Source organism: Schistocerca nitens, chromosome 12 (genome assembly GCF_023898315.1).
Source record: "Schistocerca nitens isolate TAMUIC-IGC-003100 chromosome 12, iqSchNite1.1, whole genome shotgun sequence".
NCBI lineage: Eukaryota > Metazoa > Arthropoda > Insecta > Orthoptera > Acrididae > Schistocerca > Schistocerca nitens.
In genome coordinates, this window is record NC_064625.1 from 120388548 (window position 1) to 120409614 (window position 21067).

The window sequence follows — 21067 nt, forward strand, 5'->3', positions numbered from 1 at the left end:
TTCATGTCCGTTGTACATTCCAACAGAATTGGGCAATTCCAGCAGGACAATGCGACATCTCACGCATCCCGAATTGCTACAGAGTGGCTCTAGGAACACTCTCTTCTGAGTTTAAACACTTCCGCTGGCCACCAAACTCCCCAGATATGAACATTATTGAGACTATCTGGGATGCCTTGCAATGTGCTGTTCAGAAGAGATCTCCAAACCCTCATACTCAGGGATTTATGGACAGCCCTGCAGGATTCATTGTGTCAATTCCCTCCAGCACTACTTCAGACATTAGTCGAGTCCAGGCTCCTCATGATATTAGGCAGGTCTACCAGTTTCTTTGGCTCTTCAGTGTATTTTGATCATCTCCTGTACATATAAAATTCACTCATTAAGAGTTTAATGCTGTTTCTCACGTGTAATTATAGTTTATAACTGAAAACAAACATCATACTAATATTATAATAAATGCAGAGCAAACATACACGAAGACATTAAGAGCAGCTATAATGAAACAATTCCAACCAGCTTGCAGGAAGGAGAAAACTTAATAAGCAAAGTTACAGGGATACAGAGTGGCCAGTCATTTCTAAACTTCACAAAACACAATTTCAAGTACTATTGACAGACATATTTAAAAGTACAAAAAGCTGATGTTGTTGTGGTCTTCAGTCAAGAAAATGGTTTTATGCAGCTCTCTGTGCATACAGCAGTGCTGCATGCCCTCAGAAAAAATAATGGTGGTTTTGTTTCCTCTTGCTTTCAGCTGTTTGCAGTATCAGAACATCAAGACAATGTCGGCTGATGTTACAAGGTCAGATCAGTCTGTTGTCCCTGCAACTTACTGAAAAGGCTGCTGCCCCTCTTCTGGGACCATATGTCTATCTGGCCTCTCAACACTTACCCTTCCATTGTGGTTCCGCCCACAGTACAGCTATCTGTACAGATGATGCACGCACATCGACCTGCCATAGTAAGGTCCATGGTTCATGGGAGGAGAAGAAGCTAGTGTGCATTAAAAAAGGGACACAGGTCTATCCACCCTGTAAACACCCTGTACCAGATGCTGAGCATATTTCATGGCTATATACCACATGGGCCAGAATTAGTTCTCATGAACTCATTAGATCAAAACTTGCCCTCCAACATATTCTCACATTCCACCACCATCTTGTACTTGACCTCTAATATCAGGAGCCTCCCCTTTCTTCCACTGGTACAATTTCATTTATTTGGTACTTTATATCCCCAACTTTACATCTCTCTCTCTCTCTCTCTCTCTCTCTCTCTCTCTCTCTCTCTCATTCACTCACTCGCACCTCCTTTTTTTGTGTCTGAATTTTCACTTTCCTCCCAGTCTTATTTTCCTCTTAACCCTTATTTACTTCTATCATCTCTGTACTGAAGAGGGCATAGCACTTACCATTCTGTTTTCTTTGACCTCCTACAGCCTCTGTTGACTCCTCTTTCATCTTTGCTTCCCTTGTATATATTTATTTAAGCAATCCATGTGATCTGAAAGTACACAGTGTGTTACAGATGTCAGACAGAATTTGTTAACACTGTTAACATATGTTATGCATATATTATGGTAGAAAAGCTATTGTTGTGGTCCTCAGTCCAGAAATTGGTTTGATGCAGCTCTCTATACTTGTTAAGAGCAGCATGTCCTTGTGAAAAAATAGTGGCTATTTGCAGTACCAGCACAGCAAGGCCATGCTGGCCAATGGTACAAGGTCAGATTAGTTAGCTTCTATGAATAGTTCTTGGTTTGCACTTAAGTATAACCAGCAAGATTACTTTTCTAGGTATTCTTTTACAGGGTAAAAACAGTGAAACAGTAACTAAGACTTCACAGATTCACTAAATTGAATATTTTCTTCAACAGACTTCAGGCACGTGAGAAACTTGTTGAACAGCTGGAGGTCCATGTGGAATGTTCCATTTTGACAAAGTTGACTGTCTGCATGTAACACATGCAGATTTGAGTTTATAATGGAGTCATGTTTATGTGTTTCACTATTTTTCTTGAGTCTGGATTCAATTGGCACTATGTAGTTTTTAAAATTTTTACAGTCTTGAGAATATATAATAGACAGGGCAGTGTTAGGATCTCCAACTTCCTGAAGATGGGTTAGCAGGAGTCTAGGTTTACTTCCATTAATGATCCTCATGGTCTCCTGTGGATTCTAAAAGTGCTCAGGGCAGTTGTAGAATTTCCCCAGAATATCAGACCATATTTTAGGTACTTACATTTTAGGTACATATTTTAGGTAGTTACAGAAGAATGTTGAAGATTAGGTGGGTAGATCACATAACTAATGAGGAGGTGTTGAATAGGACTGGGGAGAAGAGAAGTTTGTGGCACAACGTGACTAGAAGAAGGGATTGGTTGGTAGGACATGTCCTGAGGCATCAAGGGATCACAAATTTAGCATTGGAGGGCAGTGTGGAGGGTAAAAATCGTAGAGGGAGACCAAGAGATGAATACACTAAACAGATTCAGAAGGATGTAGGTTGCAGTAGGTACTGGGAGATGAAGGAGCTTGCACAGGATAGATTAGCATGGAGAGCTGCATCAAACCAGTCTCAGGACTGAAGACCACAACAACAACAACTACATTTTAGGTGAGCCTATATGTATGCATAGTGTGTACTCATTCTGTTCTCTGGCTAGCATATTATTTCAGCACACTCAGTGCATAGCAGCAAGTACTTATTCTGGTACTTACCTTTTAAATATCTGGTACTTACCTTCCAAGTATGTCTATTCCATTTAAGTTTACCTTGTACTCACAGACCCAGGAATTTGAATACACTCTTAGTAACTATTGGGTGTTTATTTACTGATTCAAGTGATTGAGAGGGATTTGCATTTTGTGTGGAGTGAAAGTGCATGGAAACTGTCTTTTCCGTGTTGATTGTTAATCTGCTGATTGTAGCCTAGCTGCTGAGCTGTCCAGTAGCCAAGTTCACAGCTTTTTGAACAGCCTCTTTGTTCTCCCCTTTGAGGAGTACAGTTGTGTCTTTTGGGAATATTGTGGTTTTGTGTGCACCTACATTCAGGCTCAAGTCCTTAATATACAGGAGGATGGTTCTGTCCAAACTGGGATTCCTCCCAGTCTTCCTCAACCTTCACATCCTTCTTCCCTAGGGGAGAAACTAGCCGTTCTCAGATCTGTGCAATAGTTTTTTTACTTTTAAATGTGTCTATTGGCAGTACTTGGAATTTTGCCATTCTCTCTCCCTGTAATTTTGCAGTTTTCTCAAGTGCATTTCTCTTTTGATAGCACAAACATTTTCAAGCAGGTATATGGACTCTCTCACAGTGTTAAAAGTATAACATACCACAAAACAATTTCAGAATTTAGACTCAAAAAAGTAAAAGGCAAGTGCAGCTGTGTTGCTCATGGAGTTGTGACACGGTCTTATAAAAAACCAAATGTATAACTTTACTGATAGTGAAGCTTTCTGTTTATTCCACAACACCCTCACAATTAGAGGTGTGTAGTCTGCATGGCATTCATTACCAACAAGTGTAGAGGATTTGTTGAGAAAGTTAACTGTGTCATTATGTTCAGTGCCCATAAATAAATAAATAAATAAAATTTGCTCTTTGTGTTTCGCATTACATAATGATACAGTCTTTTCTTTTGATAATGTAGTTCCACTCCCTAAATTGCTTTCTGAAACAAAACCTATTAAAGGAGCAAATAATGAAATACTATGACAATTATGTCACCCATATCATTTTAAATGAAATAATACAACCTAATACAATGTGGCAGCCATAATTTATATCTTCTTTGCATTGCAAATTTTTATTATACTGTAAACTCAGATGCAAATGGACAGAGACAAAGGAAATTTTTCATACCACTGCAAAATATCACTCTGAAAGTCATAGTTCATAATGTCCGATGCTGGGTCTTTCATGTGTAAACCTAATGAGCGTGAAGTTAATAACCAAAGACGAAAAGCATGTTAGGAGATAGCAGAACACAGCTAATATTTGTGGCCAAAGACATTTAAAGAGAGACAAAAGAAACACAATTACAACAATAAATACATCATTTACAGCATGAATATTTTATCATGTAATATTTTCAAAAGACAGAAAAAAGGAAGCACATGAACTTGAGAATCTTTACAGACAGAAAGAGAAGAGAATGTGCAAGTGTACAAGAGTACTGCATAATGGTGCTGTCACATGGCCACCAACCACCTGAATCATGCTGACTGGCAGCTGTTTAACTGTTTACTGTAAATATCTCAGATCAAGGCAGAGAAAGACTTTTGTTAGGCAATATCCAGTACCAACTAAGATGATCTTACTGACAGTATGATAAAGCCAAAACTTGTTATTCCAAAAGTTACAGATGGCCACATCTAAAGATCCATCTTTCATCATCATGAAAACTAACTTAAGGTATTTGATTGAGTTTCTTGTGAACAAAGTTAAAATGTTGGAAAATGCACAATATTTTAAAAAATTCTACTTCCAGTCCTTTAAAATAAAACATCAATTGATGCATTGATGACTGGAGCTATAAGAATGGGATAATTTTATGGATCACAATAAGCACAAGGCAACCTTTGGTAATTCATAAGGTATGCATAACACAGCAAATGAATACATGATACAGTGTAATATGATGGTGGAACTGTATATCCTCAAATATGATTCTGAAAATATGTGTGCATTTGTGGAGACAAACTAAATTAACTGTAAAAACAAATGGCAGTATACTGTCTAAAGTATCATTAGAAAAACAGCGGAGTGGCTGGTTGACATTTTCAGTTTAAATGACTATGTGATTTGTGCAAATTTCTGAAAATCAATGTTCATATTGTTAGTGATAATTAACACTAGGTTATGTGTATAGATCTTTTCTACTAAAATAAATAATAGCATTGTTGTTGATCCATGTCTATTTCTTCTTATACATTCTGGTAAGGAGTGTTTGAAACATGGTTAATGGCAGTAGTTATGAAGTATGCGACTCTGTTCTCTGCTACAAAGAACTATTACATTGAATAAATCAAGACAGTAGATTGACACTACTGACAATTTTCTGTCGTTTCTTTTGTGGTCCCTGAACCAGAATTTTGACGTGCCATCATAAATATGACATCTTTTTTTTTCTGTCTGACCAAGGCATATTATGACACCTCATTTACAATAAACTCTTCCCATCTGCCTCCTCCAACATTGCTGCTGTCTGAATTCCGTATCCTCTCACGAAACTTTCTCTGTTAGTTTTGACTGTCATTTACTCATTCTTGTGTTAACGCAATGGATTTGGATTGAGAAGAGAAGTACAAATCCTCATCCAGCAATTCAGATACAAAATTTCTGTGACAAGTCAATATGAATGACAGAATGATCCTTAAAAACGGCCACAGCTGGCTTTCTGTCTCCATCCTTATTCAATCTAAGCCTATGTTCCAACTCCACCATGTCATCAACAACTAGTTAAACCATAATATTTCTTCCTTCTTCTGTCAGGCTATTCCTCTTTCCTATGTGAATCTAACTAGTCACATTCAATTTTTCTTTGCCTTGCCAAACAAACTCTCTCTTCCTGTAATGTATTTACCAATGTCACAGCTGACTTTTTTTTCTGTACTGGCACTTCAACCATTTGGAGTACCAACTGCACGTTGCATAAGAAATCTATAATTAACACGTTATCTCTTTTTCTCCAGAGAGCTGTTTACTTCAGAGGGAATGATACATTTCCAAACTAATCGCCCATATATCAATGTTGTTGTTGTGGTAGTCTTCAACCTGAAGACTGGTCTCAAGCAGCTATGCATGCTAATCTATACTCTGCAAGTCTCTTTATCCCCAAGTAACTACTGCAGTCTACATCTATTTCAACCTGCTTACTGTAATTAAAGTTTAGTCCCTGTCTACAATTCACAAATCTCTCTCTCTCTCTCTCTCTCTCTCTCTCTCTCCCTTCCCTCCATTACCCATTACCAAATTAACTATTCCTTGATGTGTCCTATCAAACCACCCATTCCTTATATCAAGTTGTGCCGCAACTTCCTTTCACCTGTAATTTGATTCAGTGGCTCCAGTAGTTGCTCAATCCACACATCTAATTTCAAAAGCTTCTATTCTCTTTTTCTCTATACTGTTTAATATGGGAAAGGCAACCACTTACCTATAACAGATCAATGTGGAGCACAGGAACATGTACAGAAAACAGCATTCATACTAGCTTTCTTTTCCCCACAAAAGTACATACACTCACACACACAAAACCACACAGACAACCATACACACACTCTCATGGCTGTGGTTTGCCGTCATCACAGGAGAGTATGTGTCAATGTCTGTGTGGTTTCGTATGTGTACTTCTGTTAGAAAAAAGAGCCAGTGCTCAAAAGCTAGTGTGAATGCCATTTTCTGCTACACATTTCTGTGCTCCGTGCATTGGTCTGATATAGGCGAGTGGTTGACTTTCCCATATTTTATACATTGCTCCATTCAGAAATTTCCATTATTGTTATTTGTATACAGTTTAGTGGCCATGTTTCACTATAAAAATGTCAATACCCCAGATAAATACTTTAAGAAAATATTTCCTACAACTTATACTTTGATTCAACCTTTATTTTTCCAGAAAAGCCTTTCTTGCTGTCTCCAGTCTACATTTTGCATCTCCTTCACTATTCTGGCATCAGTTACTTTGACACCCAAATAGCTAAACTTTGCCACTATTTTCAGTATCTCATTCCATTGGCATCACTTGATTTTAATTTGGTTACATTCCATTACCAATGTTTTAATTTTGTTGATCTTCATCTTATTATCTTTTTTGAAAACAATACTCACTCTGCTCAACTGATCATTCAAGTCTTTTACTCTTTATGACAGAATAACAGTATCAATGGCAAATTTTAATATACTTTCACCTGTTCCTTTGTAAAAATATCAGTTCCCTGGTCAGGTTAGCATTATTTTTTCTTTTTCTTTTTTGCAGAATTCTTAATATTTTGCCCTTTAGCTTACATATGAAGGGTTTTTACTCATTTTTCATGTAAATAAAATTTGAAATAAAAAGAATTACCTCATGATACTTAATAAAAATATTGGTAACAACTTTCAAATAAGAATTATGTTTTGCAAGACACTGCAGCAATCTTCATTAGTAGTAAAATAAAATACAGAAAAAATTAATGTTCATAGCATTTCTTTCATAACTTTATTGGTCACTAATCCAATGAAGATTATTTAATTTCCAGTGGTCTGATATTACCTAACATCCAATCATGTAGCTATATGTCCCAGCTAGAAATCTGAAACTATATTGTCAAATCTTCTTCAGTAGTTTTATCTTTAATGTACAATGTTAACGTAAGTAAAAATGGCCTCACAAATTTCAAGAAACTACCCTCAATCGTTAAATCAGATATGTTTGCAGGCTGTTCCATTTCCGGTCCAGAAGGCTGTAATCTTTTCATCTACCACTTACCTCAAGAGTTCGGCGATGCCGAGCTGATGCAAATGTTCCTGCCATTTGGAAATGTCATCAGCTCCAAAGTGTTCATTGACCGAGCCACTAACCAGAGCAAATGTTTTGGTAAGTCAAAATATAATGCAAATGTTTTGGTAAGTCAAAATATAAAGCAAGTTTTTTGAAAAGCCGAAATATAATATCATATTGCTCTCTCACAGGTCTTTGCCACTCTTTCACAGGTCTTTGCCAGCTCATCTTTTTGACAGGTCAAAAATAACATTAGGTCACTAAAATGTATAACTCTTCTGGTTATGACAGCCTCTCAGGCAAAATCTTGTGTTGGCTCACTATTTCTGCGCTTAAATAATCTTCGCAACCAGTCAATGAGTTGAGGTCTATTACCTGAGTGACTGAAGCATGTGCTAGTAATGCCAGTATCTTCCTTCTCATGGTAGACCAATCTCCTCGATTCACATGTTCTCAAAAAGTTTTCAGAAGGTAACTTAAAACAAAATACTGAACCAGTACATTGGATGAGATTCCATGTTTGAAGTTCCTGGACAGAGATGAATGGCACCAACATATAAGTTAACCCAAAAGCTCAGAAATCATTCGCAGACAGGATTACAAGCATACTTTCATTCATTTCTGTCCAGTTGCATAATCTTGTGGAGAACTGTGGCTAATGTGAAGCACTTATTCTACAAAAGAGTGCAATAAGAATATTGTGTGCAGCTAATAACTGAACATCTTCCAGAAGCCTCTTCAGGGAGTTAGGGATTCTTACACTTACATGCCAATACATACACACACTACTGGTATTCATGGTTAATAACAAGAGTGAATTTACCATCGATTCAGCAAATCACAACCACAATACTATGAGCAGAAATAATTTCCATATAGGTTATTCACCCTCTCTCTAGACTGAAGAATGTAAATACTTCATATATCTAACGCACAGTTCTCACTGAAGCAATATGTTAAGTGATACAACATTCTGCAATAAAGGTTGCACAATTTTACAGTTATCTGTGCTACACTAGTGTTCTGACAGGAGTGATACAAGACGCAACGAGACAGCAGACGACAAGAACTTGCGAACAACTTCCAAATACATCATGTACTCGCTAGAGAGGAATGAGGTATGGCTGTCCATGCACCATTAAAAACAGTTTCAATGTATTAGCTACATTTGACATGCAGCATTGTATAACCTAAAATGCACCAAATGTAAACTGGCCTAAGACTCCATTTTTTACAGCAAACTTTTCAAAATATTCACTTTCTTTTACTTAATTTCAAAGTGTCACAATAACCCCAGGCAATAGCAAAAAGAAAATCAGTTCTCATTATCAAGCTACAGTATCAGACTATGAGATGCAAAAAATCTGCCAAATAATTTCCTGGAAATTTAATGAGAAAGACTGCAAAGTTGAGAAAATGCACGAATCTCAAAACTATTTTTTTATTTATTTTTTTTATTTTTTTAATGTAAAGTGAAAGTTTTACTGAGAAACTAAGTACAGCACCAGATATGACATCGCTTCATCTATACAGGGTGTTACAAAAAGGTACGGCCAAACTTTCAGCAAACATTCCTCACACACAAATAAAGAAAAGATGTTATGTGTATATGTGTCCGGAAATGCTTAATTTCCATGTTAGAGCTCATTTTAGTTTTGTCAGTATGTACTGAACTTCCTCAATTCACCGCCAGTTGGCCCAATTGAAGGAAGGTAATGCTGACTTCGGTGCTTGTGTTGACATGCGACTCATTGCTCTACAGTACTAGCATCAAGCACATCAGTATGTAGCATCAACAGGTTAGTGTTCATCACAAACGTGGTTTAGCAGTCAGTGCAATGTTTACAAATGCGGAGTTGGCAGATGCCCATTTGATGTATGGATTAGCACGGGGCAATAGCCATGGTGCGGTACATTTGTATCAAGACAGATTTCCATAACGGAGGTGTCCCGACAGGAAGACGTTCAAAAAAATTGATCGGTGTCTTAGGGAGCACGGAACATTCCAACCTATGACTTGCGACTGGGGAAGACCTAGAACGACGAGGACACCTGCAATCGACAAGGCAATTCTTCGTGCAGTTGACGATAACCTTAATGTCAGCGTCAGAGAAGTTGCTGCTGTACAAGGTAACATTGACCACGTCACTGTATGGAGAGTGCTATGGGAGAACCAGTTGTTTCCGTACCATGTACAGCGTGTGCAGGCACTATCAGCAGCTGATTGGCCTCCACGGGTACACTTCTGTGAATGGTTCATCCAACAATGTGTCAATCTTCATTTCAGTGCAAATGTTCTCTTTACGGATGAGGCTTCATTCCAACGTGATCAAATTGTAAATTTTCACAATCAACATGTGTGGGCTGATGAGAATCCGCACGCAATTGTGCAATCACGTCATCAACACAGATTTTCTGTGAACGTTTGGGCAGACATTGTTGGTGATGTCTTGATTGGGCCCCATGTTCTTCCACCTATGCTCAATGGAGCATATTATCATGATTTCATATGGGATACTCTACCTGTGCTGCTAGAACATGTGCCTTTACAAGTACGACACAACATGTGGTTCATGCATGATGGAGCTCCTGCACATTTCAGTCGAAGTGTTCGTATGCTTCTCAACACAGATTCAGTGACCGATGGATTGGTAGAGGTGGACCAATTCCATGGCCTCCACGCTCTCCTGACCTCAACCCTCTTGACTTTCATTTATGGGGGCATTTGAGAGCTCTTGTCTACGCAACCCCGGTACCAAATGTAGAGACTCTTCGTGCTCGTATTGTGGACGGCTGTGATACAATACACCGTTCTCCAGGGCTGCACCAGCGCATCAGGGATTCCATGCGACGAAGGGTGGATGCATGTATCCTTGCTAACGGAGGACATTTTGAACATTTCCTGTAACAAGGTGTTTGAAGTCACGCTGGTACGTTCTGTTGCTGTGTGTTTTCATTCCATGATTAATGTGATTTGAAGAGAAGTAATAAAATGAGCTCTACCATGGAAAGTAAGCGTTTCTGGGCACATGTCCACATAGCATCTTTTCTTTCTTTGTGTGTGAGGAATGTTTCCCGAAAGTTTGGCCATACCTTTTTGTAACACCCTGTATAAAACAATTCTTTGACAAACTTTCCCTCCCCATGTATCATATGATATGGTTGCATGGAACAGCCAGTACTTTGTGCTGCGCTGGAAGTACGACAGAGAATTGTATCACTGTCATCCCAGTGTGAACCAGTTAAGTTGTTCTTCCACTACGTTTCTATGCACTCTACTGATGTGAGTTGCTTTTGTATCAATACTGCAGGTCACAAGGAACATTGTACACATATTGTATTGCCTCAATGAGAAATGCACCTCGTATTTGTGTCAGATACATTGAGATTTTGCTACTTTATAGACAGCTGATAATTGCCTGTGTAAAGTTACACAAATGCTGTTGTGACTCGCCGATCTTTCAAAGTGCCACCGCGCAGTTACACGCATCCTCTACATGCGGCGCTGTCTGCCAGCCATGCAGCAGCCATGCCACCCAAGCGGCCAGCCAGTCAGCGGCCACCAGACTTGGACTCTGTGCTGATTTGAGTGTTACAGTGCACACACGTCTTACTTTGTTTGCTTGATCTGTGACTTACATGTATTGTGTCGTCCTTGAAATATATTTGGTAAACCTGATGTTATAACAAATGCTTTGTTTGAAAGCACTCCATCTTTAGGCCACAAGTGGCCCATCGGGACCATCCGACCGCGGATAGGAGGGGCATGTGATCAGCACACTGCTCTCCCTGTCATTATGATGGTTTTCTTTGACTGGAGCCACTACTATTCGGTCACGTAGCTCCTCAATTGGCACACAAGGCTGAGTGCACCCCAAAAAATAGCAACACCGCATGGTGACCATCAAGGTCATCCAAATGCCAGCCACGATCGACAGCACTTATCTTCGGTGATCTGACGGGAACCGGTGTATCCACTGCGGTAAGGCCGTTGCCCCATTGTTTGAAGTATCAGATAATAACAGCAGCTGAGTAGTAAATGAGCAGCTGTACCTGTTTTCAAAGTTACTGTTGTTCTCCTTACATACATATCAGTAATCAGCATAACAATCAGTTTGAGTAAATTAGTGCTAGTTATGATCTGTTGTTTGTGTAATTTACAGAAAGAGAGAGTAAGGTTGCTTCCAACTGTTAATGTAGAATTGGACTTGTTCCATGCAACACAATGTGTGAATGAATGAATGAACAAATGATGCTTCAAGCTGTTATCAGTACTTGCTAACCTCTTTGTGGACTGCAGTGTTTTACTAGGCAATGTTCCCAATGGCGATAATGATACACAAGTATTTGAATATACAATATCCATCAGTAATAAACTTCCAAGATATCCATTACAATCAGCTTGACTTCATTACAAAGGTAATTTTGGTACAGGTGGGAGTCACAGTCACAGATTATGAGTCACAGAGGCTCAACAAGATAGATTACTCTCCATTTTCCACTAACATATCAAAGAATGTAAATTATCAGGTATCATTTCAAACATTTTCCACAGATATTCAAACAACAACAATCAATATGTTGAGAACAGTGACACTGAGTGATGTTTCTCAAAGAGGCAGTAACTAATCTAAAGGATGTAGCTTGAAATAATGGTTAGCTGTGTGCAGTTGAGGTTTGGATACATGGCTTCTTTGGAGTACTGGTCTTATGCACTTCTAGAAGGCCCAACAAGCTGAACCTAAGCAAGTTTTATGATTCTGGCATGATTTTCATGTCCCAATATTTATGATGAATGGGAATCAACAGAGAGCTGAATTTTCACTATTGAATCCTTGCCTCTGTATCTCCATCTTTGTTGAATGATTAACTGGGATTTAATATTGTTGTTGTTGTTGTGGTCTTCAGTCCTGAGACTGGTTTGATGCAGCTCTCCATGCTACTCTATCCTGTGCAACCCTCTTCATCTCCCAGTACCTACTGCAACCTACATCCTTCCGAATCTGCTTAGTGTATTCATCTCTTGGTCTCCCTCTACGATTTTTACCCTCGATGCTGCCCTCCAATACTAAATTGGTGATCCCTTGATGCCTCAGAACATGTCCTACCAACCAATCCCTTCTTCTAGTCAAGTTGTGCCACAAGCTCCTCTTCTCCCCAATTCTGTTCAATACCTCCTCTTTAGTTACGTGATCTACCCATCTAATCTTCAGCATTCTTCTGTTGCACCACATTTCGAAAGCTTCTATTCTCTTCTTGTCTAAACTATTTATCGTCCATGGTTCATTTCCATACATGGCTACACTCCATACAAATACTTTCAGAAACGACTTCCTGACACTTAAATCTATAATCGATGTTAACAAATTTCTCTTCTTCAGAAACACTTTCCTTGCCATTGCCAGTCTACATTTTATATCCACTCTACTTTGACCATCATCAGTTATTTTGCTCTCCAAATAGCAAAACTCCTTTACTACTTTAAGTGTCTCATTTCCTAATCTAATTCCCACAGCATCATCCGACTTAATTCGACTACATTCCATTATCCTTGTTTTGCTTTTGTTGATGTTCATCTTATACCCTCCTTTCAAGACACTGTCCATTCCGTTCAACTGCTCTTCCAAGTCCTTTGCTGTCTCTGACAGAATTACAATGTCATCGGCGAACCTGAAAGTTTTTATTTCTTCTCCATGGATTTTAATACCTACTCCGAATTTTTCTTTTGTTTCCTTTACTGCTTGCTCAATATACAGATTGAATAGCAATGGGGAGAGGCTACAACCCTGTCTCACTCCCTTCCCAACCACTGCTTCCCTTTCATACCCCTCGACTCTTATAACTGCCATCTGCTTTCTGTACAAATTATAAATAGCCTTTTGCTCCCTGTGTTTTACCCCCGCCACCTTTAGAATTTAAAGAGAGTATTCCAGTCAACATTGTCAAAAGCTTTCTCTAAGTCTACAAATGCTAGAAACATAGGTTTGCCTTTCCTTAATCTTTCTTCTAAGATAAGTCGTAGGGTCAGTATTGCCTCATGTGTTCCAACATTTCTACGGAATCCAAACTGATCTTCCCCGAGGTCAGCTTCTACCAGTTTTTCCATTCGTCTGTAAAGAATTTGCGTTAGTATTTTGCAGCTGTGACTTAGTAAACTGATAGTTCGGTAATTTTCACATCTGTCAACAGCTGCTTTCTTTGGGATTGGAATTATTATATTCTTCTTGAAGTCTGAGGGAATTTCGCCTGTCTCATACATGTCTTAATAGTATTTAAGATACTTTTTGTTTCCAGCATTGGCAATCCTATACACTGTATCAAAGTTATGTTACATTTTTAAATATCTTACTATAGTACACTAGACTACAGTAACAGAAGTGTCACCACATAGCCAGAGTTTCATCAACAATTAGGTAAAATAATGGTGCCAAATATGTGCCATTCTGTTCCATTGTGAACAAGTTTCTTGTTTGCCAATGGCATTTGCTTGATTGAGTGTATTATTTGCAAGCTTCCTTTTGTCTCTGGAAGTGCATTTATGCTTTTTGCATAATATTTGGTAGATATAACTGCTGAAAACACACATTTGGAGAAACAATTGAAAGCAATAAAAAAAATCAGTACAGTCTCCAGCACTTGAGGCTTTGACCACATTGTTAAGAGCTTCAGAGCCTTCCTCGGTAGGAAAATGCTCCGGTATATATGACATTCTAATCCTCTTCGTGTTCAAGCACCTCAATAATGCTGCTACTATGAACCTGATTGTCTTCTGATGCTTTATGGGTGCTAAGTCAGTGCACTGCTTAAGTCAATAAATAAATTATGCATATTTGAGGGAAGGCAATTGCAGATGCACTCCATGCATGTGTTATTTCCATATTTTCTACTTTGAAGTTATTGCTATATATTATTGCATTATGCCGATTTCTCTGTCTAGAATATGGATCCACAAAACAATGTTTTCTTACAGGTTTCGTGTCCTTTGACAACCCCGCCAGTGCGCAGGCAGCCATCCAAGCAATGAATGGTTTCCAGATAGGCATGAAGAGGCTGAAAGTTCAACTAAAGAGGCCGAAGGATGCAAATCGCCCATACTAACAACGGCTGTGGCATAGGAGTTATCCTTTGTTACATTTTGCAGTGGTAAAAATGTATTCATTTATGGACTTTCCTCCTACCTTTCACTTCTGTTTTTGCTACACGTTTCCTATCTTATTATTTTCTGTTTCTCTCTCTTTTGTTTGCCTGTTTTTCATTTTATCCTCTTGTGACTTTGCCTTCCACCTATAAATAGTGTACCTTTTATTCTTTCCCCTTTGAACCATCCTCCATCTTTTCTATTTACGCTGTTTATCCACTTTTGAGCAAGAACATTGCATACCTGTGATTTAGTTATCTTTTTTCCCTTGTGTCATAGATACCTTTTCAATTTGCATACAGCTCCTAACCTCATCTTGTATTGTATTTTTACTGGTCCTTGTATGGAAAGTTCATCACGATAATGGTCAAGCTGGAGTGTGCGATATTAAGGTAGATGATGGGATTTGGTGTGGTGATTACACTTAAAGAGATACTGTACATTGTTTAACATAATGGTTCTTAAATGAGAGGAAATACATACACTGTGTCCATAATTAAAGTTCCAATTTCAAAACATGGTAGAAAGGGAACCACTGCTCTGAATTATATCAAATTTGAACAGCATATTATTGATGCCATGTGTTCAAAATAAAAAAACAGTTTCACCAATACATGGTGCTGTAAGTGTCTTAATGTAAATGGGGTAAGCTACAAATGGCAGATGAATCACAGTTCGACAGCTATGGTTTAAGTTGTACATTATACCATCCGTACTGTTCAGTGTGCCTGACCACACAAGTTTGGCAGTCAACAGTCGTGCCACTGTTAATTAGGTAAGTCCATCCACCACAGAAAGATCATGCATTAGATGGGAGAAATCGGTTTTTACATATCTCGAGGCCAAAAGTCACATAAAAATCAAAATGACATTAGTTTTTAGTTGTCCTGGGGCCAAAACCCACAAAAAGCAAAATGACATCAGTTACTATTTGTCATGAGATCACCACAAGTTGAAACCAAGAAACAGCATGTTCCACAACAGATTGGGGTGTCTCAGGGATCACATTCAGAATGCATGTCTTCAATTCAGCTACATTTGCAATTGAAGAACTGAACACGTCTTTCAGATAACCTCACAGCCAGAAGTCACACACATAAAGATTAGGTTATCTGATCGGCCAGACTGTAGGGAAATGACAGCTGATGATTCTAGCATCTTGGAAATGTCTCTGCAGCAATATGTGGCTGTGCAATTACACAAAAATAATCCTACCCACACATGCACAGTACTGAAGGATTGGAATGATGTTGGTTTGCAAAAGACTCCCATAGTGTTTACCAGTGACAGCACAGGTAACAGAACCTGCACACCTCACCCCCTCAAAAAAATGTGGTCCTAGAATAAACAGATGATGTCAACCAAACAACCACACAGTAACCTTTGCAGAATGAAGTGATACCAGTTGATGTGTGTGCACATTTTCCGTCGATCGTATTCTACAATTCTGCATATCGACATGTCCTTGGAGATGAAAATGGGGTTTGTCTGTCCATGGGATGTTCCACAGCCATTCATTGTCCACTTCCATGCAAGCAAGAAATTGCAGAGCAAAACATTGTCTTTCTGGCAGGTCAGGAGTACACAACTCCTGAACACAGGTGTTTTTGCGTGGATAGCAGTGGAGGAAAGTATTTGTATGGAGTGTAGCCATGTATGGAAGTGAAACGTGGATGATAACTAGTTTGGACAAGAAGAGAATAGAAGCTTTCGAAATGTGGTGCTACAGAAGAATGCTGAAGATAAGGTGGGTAGATCACGTAACTAATGAGGAGGTATTGAATAGGATTGGTGAGAAGAGAAGTTTGTGGCACAACTTGACTAGAAGAAGGGATCAGTTGGTAGGACATGTTTTGAGGCATCAAGGGATCACAAATTTAGCATTGGAGGGCAGCATGGAGGGTAAAAATCGTAGAGGGAGACCAAGAGACGAATACACTAAGTAGATTCAGAAGGATGTAGGTTGCAGTAGGTACTGGGAGATGAAGAGGGTTGCAAAGGATAGAGTAGCATGGAGAGCTGCATCAAACCAGTCTCAGGACTGAAGACCACAACAACAACAGCAGTGGAGGATGTTTTGTAAGATTTTATGCACCATGCTTGCAGGCATGTCCAATGTTCAGGGAATTCCCTGTGCACTGTATGTCAGCAGACCACAGCTCAACACCTCCTGCAACGCTGTGGCCACTTCTATGACAGATGTCATATCAACTGCTTTCCTCCCTCTGCCACAATGCACTACAAAGGACCAATCTTTTCGAATTTTGTAATTGTTTTTTCCAGACCGTTATCAGACAACAGAGCAATGCCTTTTACATACCGTTGAGTCGCTGGAACTTCTGTAGGGCTACTGGCACACAGTCACCATTCTCGTAAAAGATCCTTACTGGTAGCGCGTGATACTTCATGGAGACAGCCAAGGCGGGCGTCTCAGGTGCAAACTGAGGGACAGACGTGTGCCATGCATCTATTGATGTGCATAATCCGATGCTCGCAGCATCATGTACTGGTCAAATTTTCGTAATTTTTTTCCATGATGATTACTCCAGTGCCAATAACATGCTGTTCAAATCTGACATCATTCTGAGCAGTGGTTCTCTTTCTACTGCATTTTGAAATTGGAATTTGAATTATGGATACCCTGTACTAAAGAGTTCAGAGCTAATATACAACTAAAAGATATTTAAAAAATAACATACACAAACAAATAACTAAGGAATATTTCAGCTCAGCAGAAAGTATCATTATTACATTATTCAGGTAGGTTACATGCTCTAAGATTTAGAACCATAAAATTTATACCAATTTGTACATTAACATGCACTCACATGTGCAACATAAGTACATAAATTGATTTAGACATACTCCTCTTGTTGCTCAGTGCTGCCTCTATCCCACCACAGCTGACATCTGTTTTTTATTCATCTTTTTTGGAGCACATACTCCATAAATGACCATGATGACAGTTAGGAGTAAAGAAGACCACTCATTGAGAAGAAGAAGCATTGAGTCGTCAAAGGCACATAGAAAAAGACAGAAAACTTGCTAGCATTTTGAGTTATCCTTCCTAGAGCTACAGTACACACATATGCACATGCACATGGACATGCGTGCACACCTTTGCTATTATATGATGCTGGCTGGATGCTCAACACCAGGAGTGCAGACCGGCAGGTGGACTAGGGGGGTGGAAGTTGAGTTTGGTGGATTGGGTAGAGGGATAGAGGTGGGAGGCAGGAAGAGGGGATGGGGATGGGTAGATAGCAGCTTGGAGGGAGGCAGCCGGTTTTTTGGCTAGGAATGCATGAGAGAGGGGTAGAAGGAGCAAAGGCTAGGCACATGAGCACAGGAAAGCTGTTGGATGGAAGGTGTTGGGACAGTCAGCTAATAGAGATTGAGGCCAGGACGGTTCCAGGAGCAAAGGATGTTTTGCAAGGATAACTCCTGTCTGCATAGCTTAGAAAAGCTGGTGGTGGAGGGAAGGATCCAGATGGCCTGGGTCGTGAGCATGTTGTGCTCAGCTGCATGTTGTGTCACTGAGTGATTTATTGTATAATTTGTTCTTGTCACAGTTTCACAGTGGCCATTCATTCAGGTGGACAGCTAGTTGGTTGTCATACCAACATAAAAAGCTTTGCAGTGATGCAGAGCTGCTACATGATAGGGCTGCTTTCACAGGTGGCCCAGCCTCTGATGGGGTAGGATAAGCCTGTGACTGCACTGGAGCAGAAAGTGCTGGTTGGGTAGATTGGGCAGGTCTTCCATCTGGGTCTTCCACAAGAATACAATCCCCACGGTAAGCTGTTGGAAGTGGGAGTGGTGTAAGGGTGAAATAGGATGTTGCATAGATTTGGTGGGTGATTGTGCACTATTTTAGGAGAGTGGGATGGATCTTGGGTAGGATGTCCCTTGTTCCAGAGCATGGTGATAGATAATTAAAGTTCTGACTAATGATATAGGTCAGTCGTTCCAATCAAGGGTGTATTGTGTATTGTGTTTTCAACCGGGGACCTAGAAATGACAGAGAGGGTTCGTCCTGCCGAAGGCCTCAATGGTTCACAACCCCACAACATGCCATAGCAGTGAACCCACCCCACTGCCTCCCCACACCAAACCCAGGGTTAGTGTGTAGTTCGGCTCCCAGTGGAACCCCCCTCCCCTCCCCCCTCCGGAATGTCTCATACCAGACGAGTGTAGCCCCAAAAGTTTGTGTGGTAGAGTAATTATGGCGTACGCATATGTGGAGACAGTGTTTGTGCAGCAGTCACCGACATAGTGTAACTGATGCGGAATAAGGGGAATCAGCCCACATTCACTGAGGCAGATGGAAAACCACCTGGCCGGCACACCAGACCTCGACACTAATCCACCAGGCGGATACATGCCGGGGACTGGCACGCCTTCCTGCTTGAGAGCCGTGCATTAGACCATGCTGCTAGATGGGCAAGCTACTCAATGGTGATAAAGGATGTCGTGGGAGCACTCTCTTGTAGGTGATTTGTACAGATGGTGGGATAATTTGGTGTTTGTGTGAATATGGCATGAGAAATTTGTTTGCAGACTATGTATGCGGAGTAGGGCATGTCTGCTAAGGCACTTTAAGACATACAGCATACCGGGCAAGGGAATTCTCGTTACTGTCAATATGCTGTCCCTGGGTGGCCAAGCTATACAGGAGGAATTTTTTGATGTGGAAGGGATGACAGCTGCCAAAATGCAGGTACTGTTGGTGGTTAGTGGGTTTAATAAGGACAGAGGTGTGGATGGAGCCATCAGAGAAACGACGGTCAATGTCCAGGAAAGAGATATGTTAGGTTTGGGTTGAGAAGGACCTGGTGAAGCAGCTGGGAGAGAGGGTGTCATGGTTATGAAGCAACAAGGTTAGGATGTCTTGGTCTTGAGTCCAGATCATGGAGATGTCATAAATGAACCTGAACCAGACAAGGAGTTTGAGTTTTCAGAGGCTACCAAGGTTTCCTCTAGATAGCCCATAAGAAGGCTGGTGTAGGAGGGAGCACTACCAGTGCCCATGGCTGTGCTGCAGATTTGTTTATGTGCCTTCTCCTCAAAGGAGAAGTAGTTATGTGTTGTGATACAGTTGGTACGATGTATGAGGAATGTGGTAGAGGGTTTGGGATCTAAAGGACATTGGAGGAGGTGATGTCTGACAGCAGCAAGACTATGAGCATGAGGGATGTTGGTGTGTAGGGATGTGGCATCAACAGTGATGAGTCGGGTCCAGTAGGTAAAGAGGTGGGCTTGGTGGAGAACTGATTAAGGAAGCTGTTAGTATTTTTGATGTGAGAGGCACAGGTGTAGTCTGTGGATGTGCGCTTTGTTGAGAAAGGATAACTACTAAATCTAACAATTTTTCTGTCTTTTCTGTATGTGCCAGTTGGTGATTCAATGCTTCTGCTTTTCAGTGAGTGGTCACTTTTATTCCTGAAGTATTTACATTCTGCCAGAATTTTCCTACATGATGATGACAATAACATATATTATGAAACAACAGTAGTAATTAGAGTACCTTCAAGCAGATTATCTTGTAAAACAAAAAAGCTTTTGTAGTGATAATAGTAATAATTGTGCAGTGAGCTGTGATCATTCCAAGGAGTATTATGAGATGTATACTTTACAGCATAAAAACTGGTAGTCATGTTACAGTATGGTGTACAATATATAATGTTTCTTCAATAATTAGAGTCCCTGTCACTAGTAGGATGACAGAGTTCGAATGTGGACTGTGACATTCAGGTTACTGAAACATTCAATTTCAACACTTAACAAACTTGATAATAGTGACTATGTGCCACCAACTCATAAAATAAAGAAAGAAGCCATTCTCAATTCAAACTCATTAAGCGGCCTATTTATAATGGCCATAGAATTCATGAGTAACGCTTCGTACAACTGCAATTCCAACAGTGCAATAAAAACAACTGCTTCATCTTAATATATGAATACACACTGGCCTGGCAGAATGTGTGTGTGTGTGTGTGTGTGTGTGTGTGTGTGTGTGTGTGTGTTAATTAGCTTACACTGTTTTTATCATTGCATTCTTTACTAATAGTTTCAGTTATCTGTTTCATTAATGTGGCTTCTAGTGTAACTAAATACAATATTGTAATCAGTGGATTGAAAAAGTATGCTCTGGATATTAAATTAATAAAAAATAATGTATGTACAGTATTTTGGTCATTTTGAATGTATGTAGCATATACACAGTACATTCGGTCAGACACAGTTGAAATATAAAGAGGAAACAAACTGATTATTTGACAGGAGAACATAAGTAGTTGGAAAAGTTCCAGCATCCTGTGTTTCAATGCCTGATTACTTTACAAATGAGGTAATTTGTTATATATCTTATGTTGTGTATTTAAGTGAGAAAAAGTTCAAAGAAGGTTTGAAATTATGTTTAAAGTTTGCTGGAAGTTGC

General features: G+C 39.7%; 1 protein-coding gene across 1 annotated transcript in view; it reads left to right on the forward strand.

The window, feature by feature from the left end:
- The window catches only part of LOC126214945 (CUGBP Elav-like family member 4), a 235835-nt gene extending 221247 nt beyond the window's left edge, over positions 1–14588 (forward strand). The window contains exons 10-11 of the mRNA XM_049941582.1: positions 7428–7586; positions 14461–14588. Of these exons, the coding sequence (XP_049797539.1) occupies positions 7428–7586; positions 14461–14588 (287 nt within the window). The remainder of the gene's footprint in view (positions 1–7427; positions 7587–14460) is intronic.
- Positions 14589–21067: the final 6479 nt, after the last annotated feature.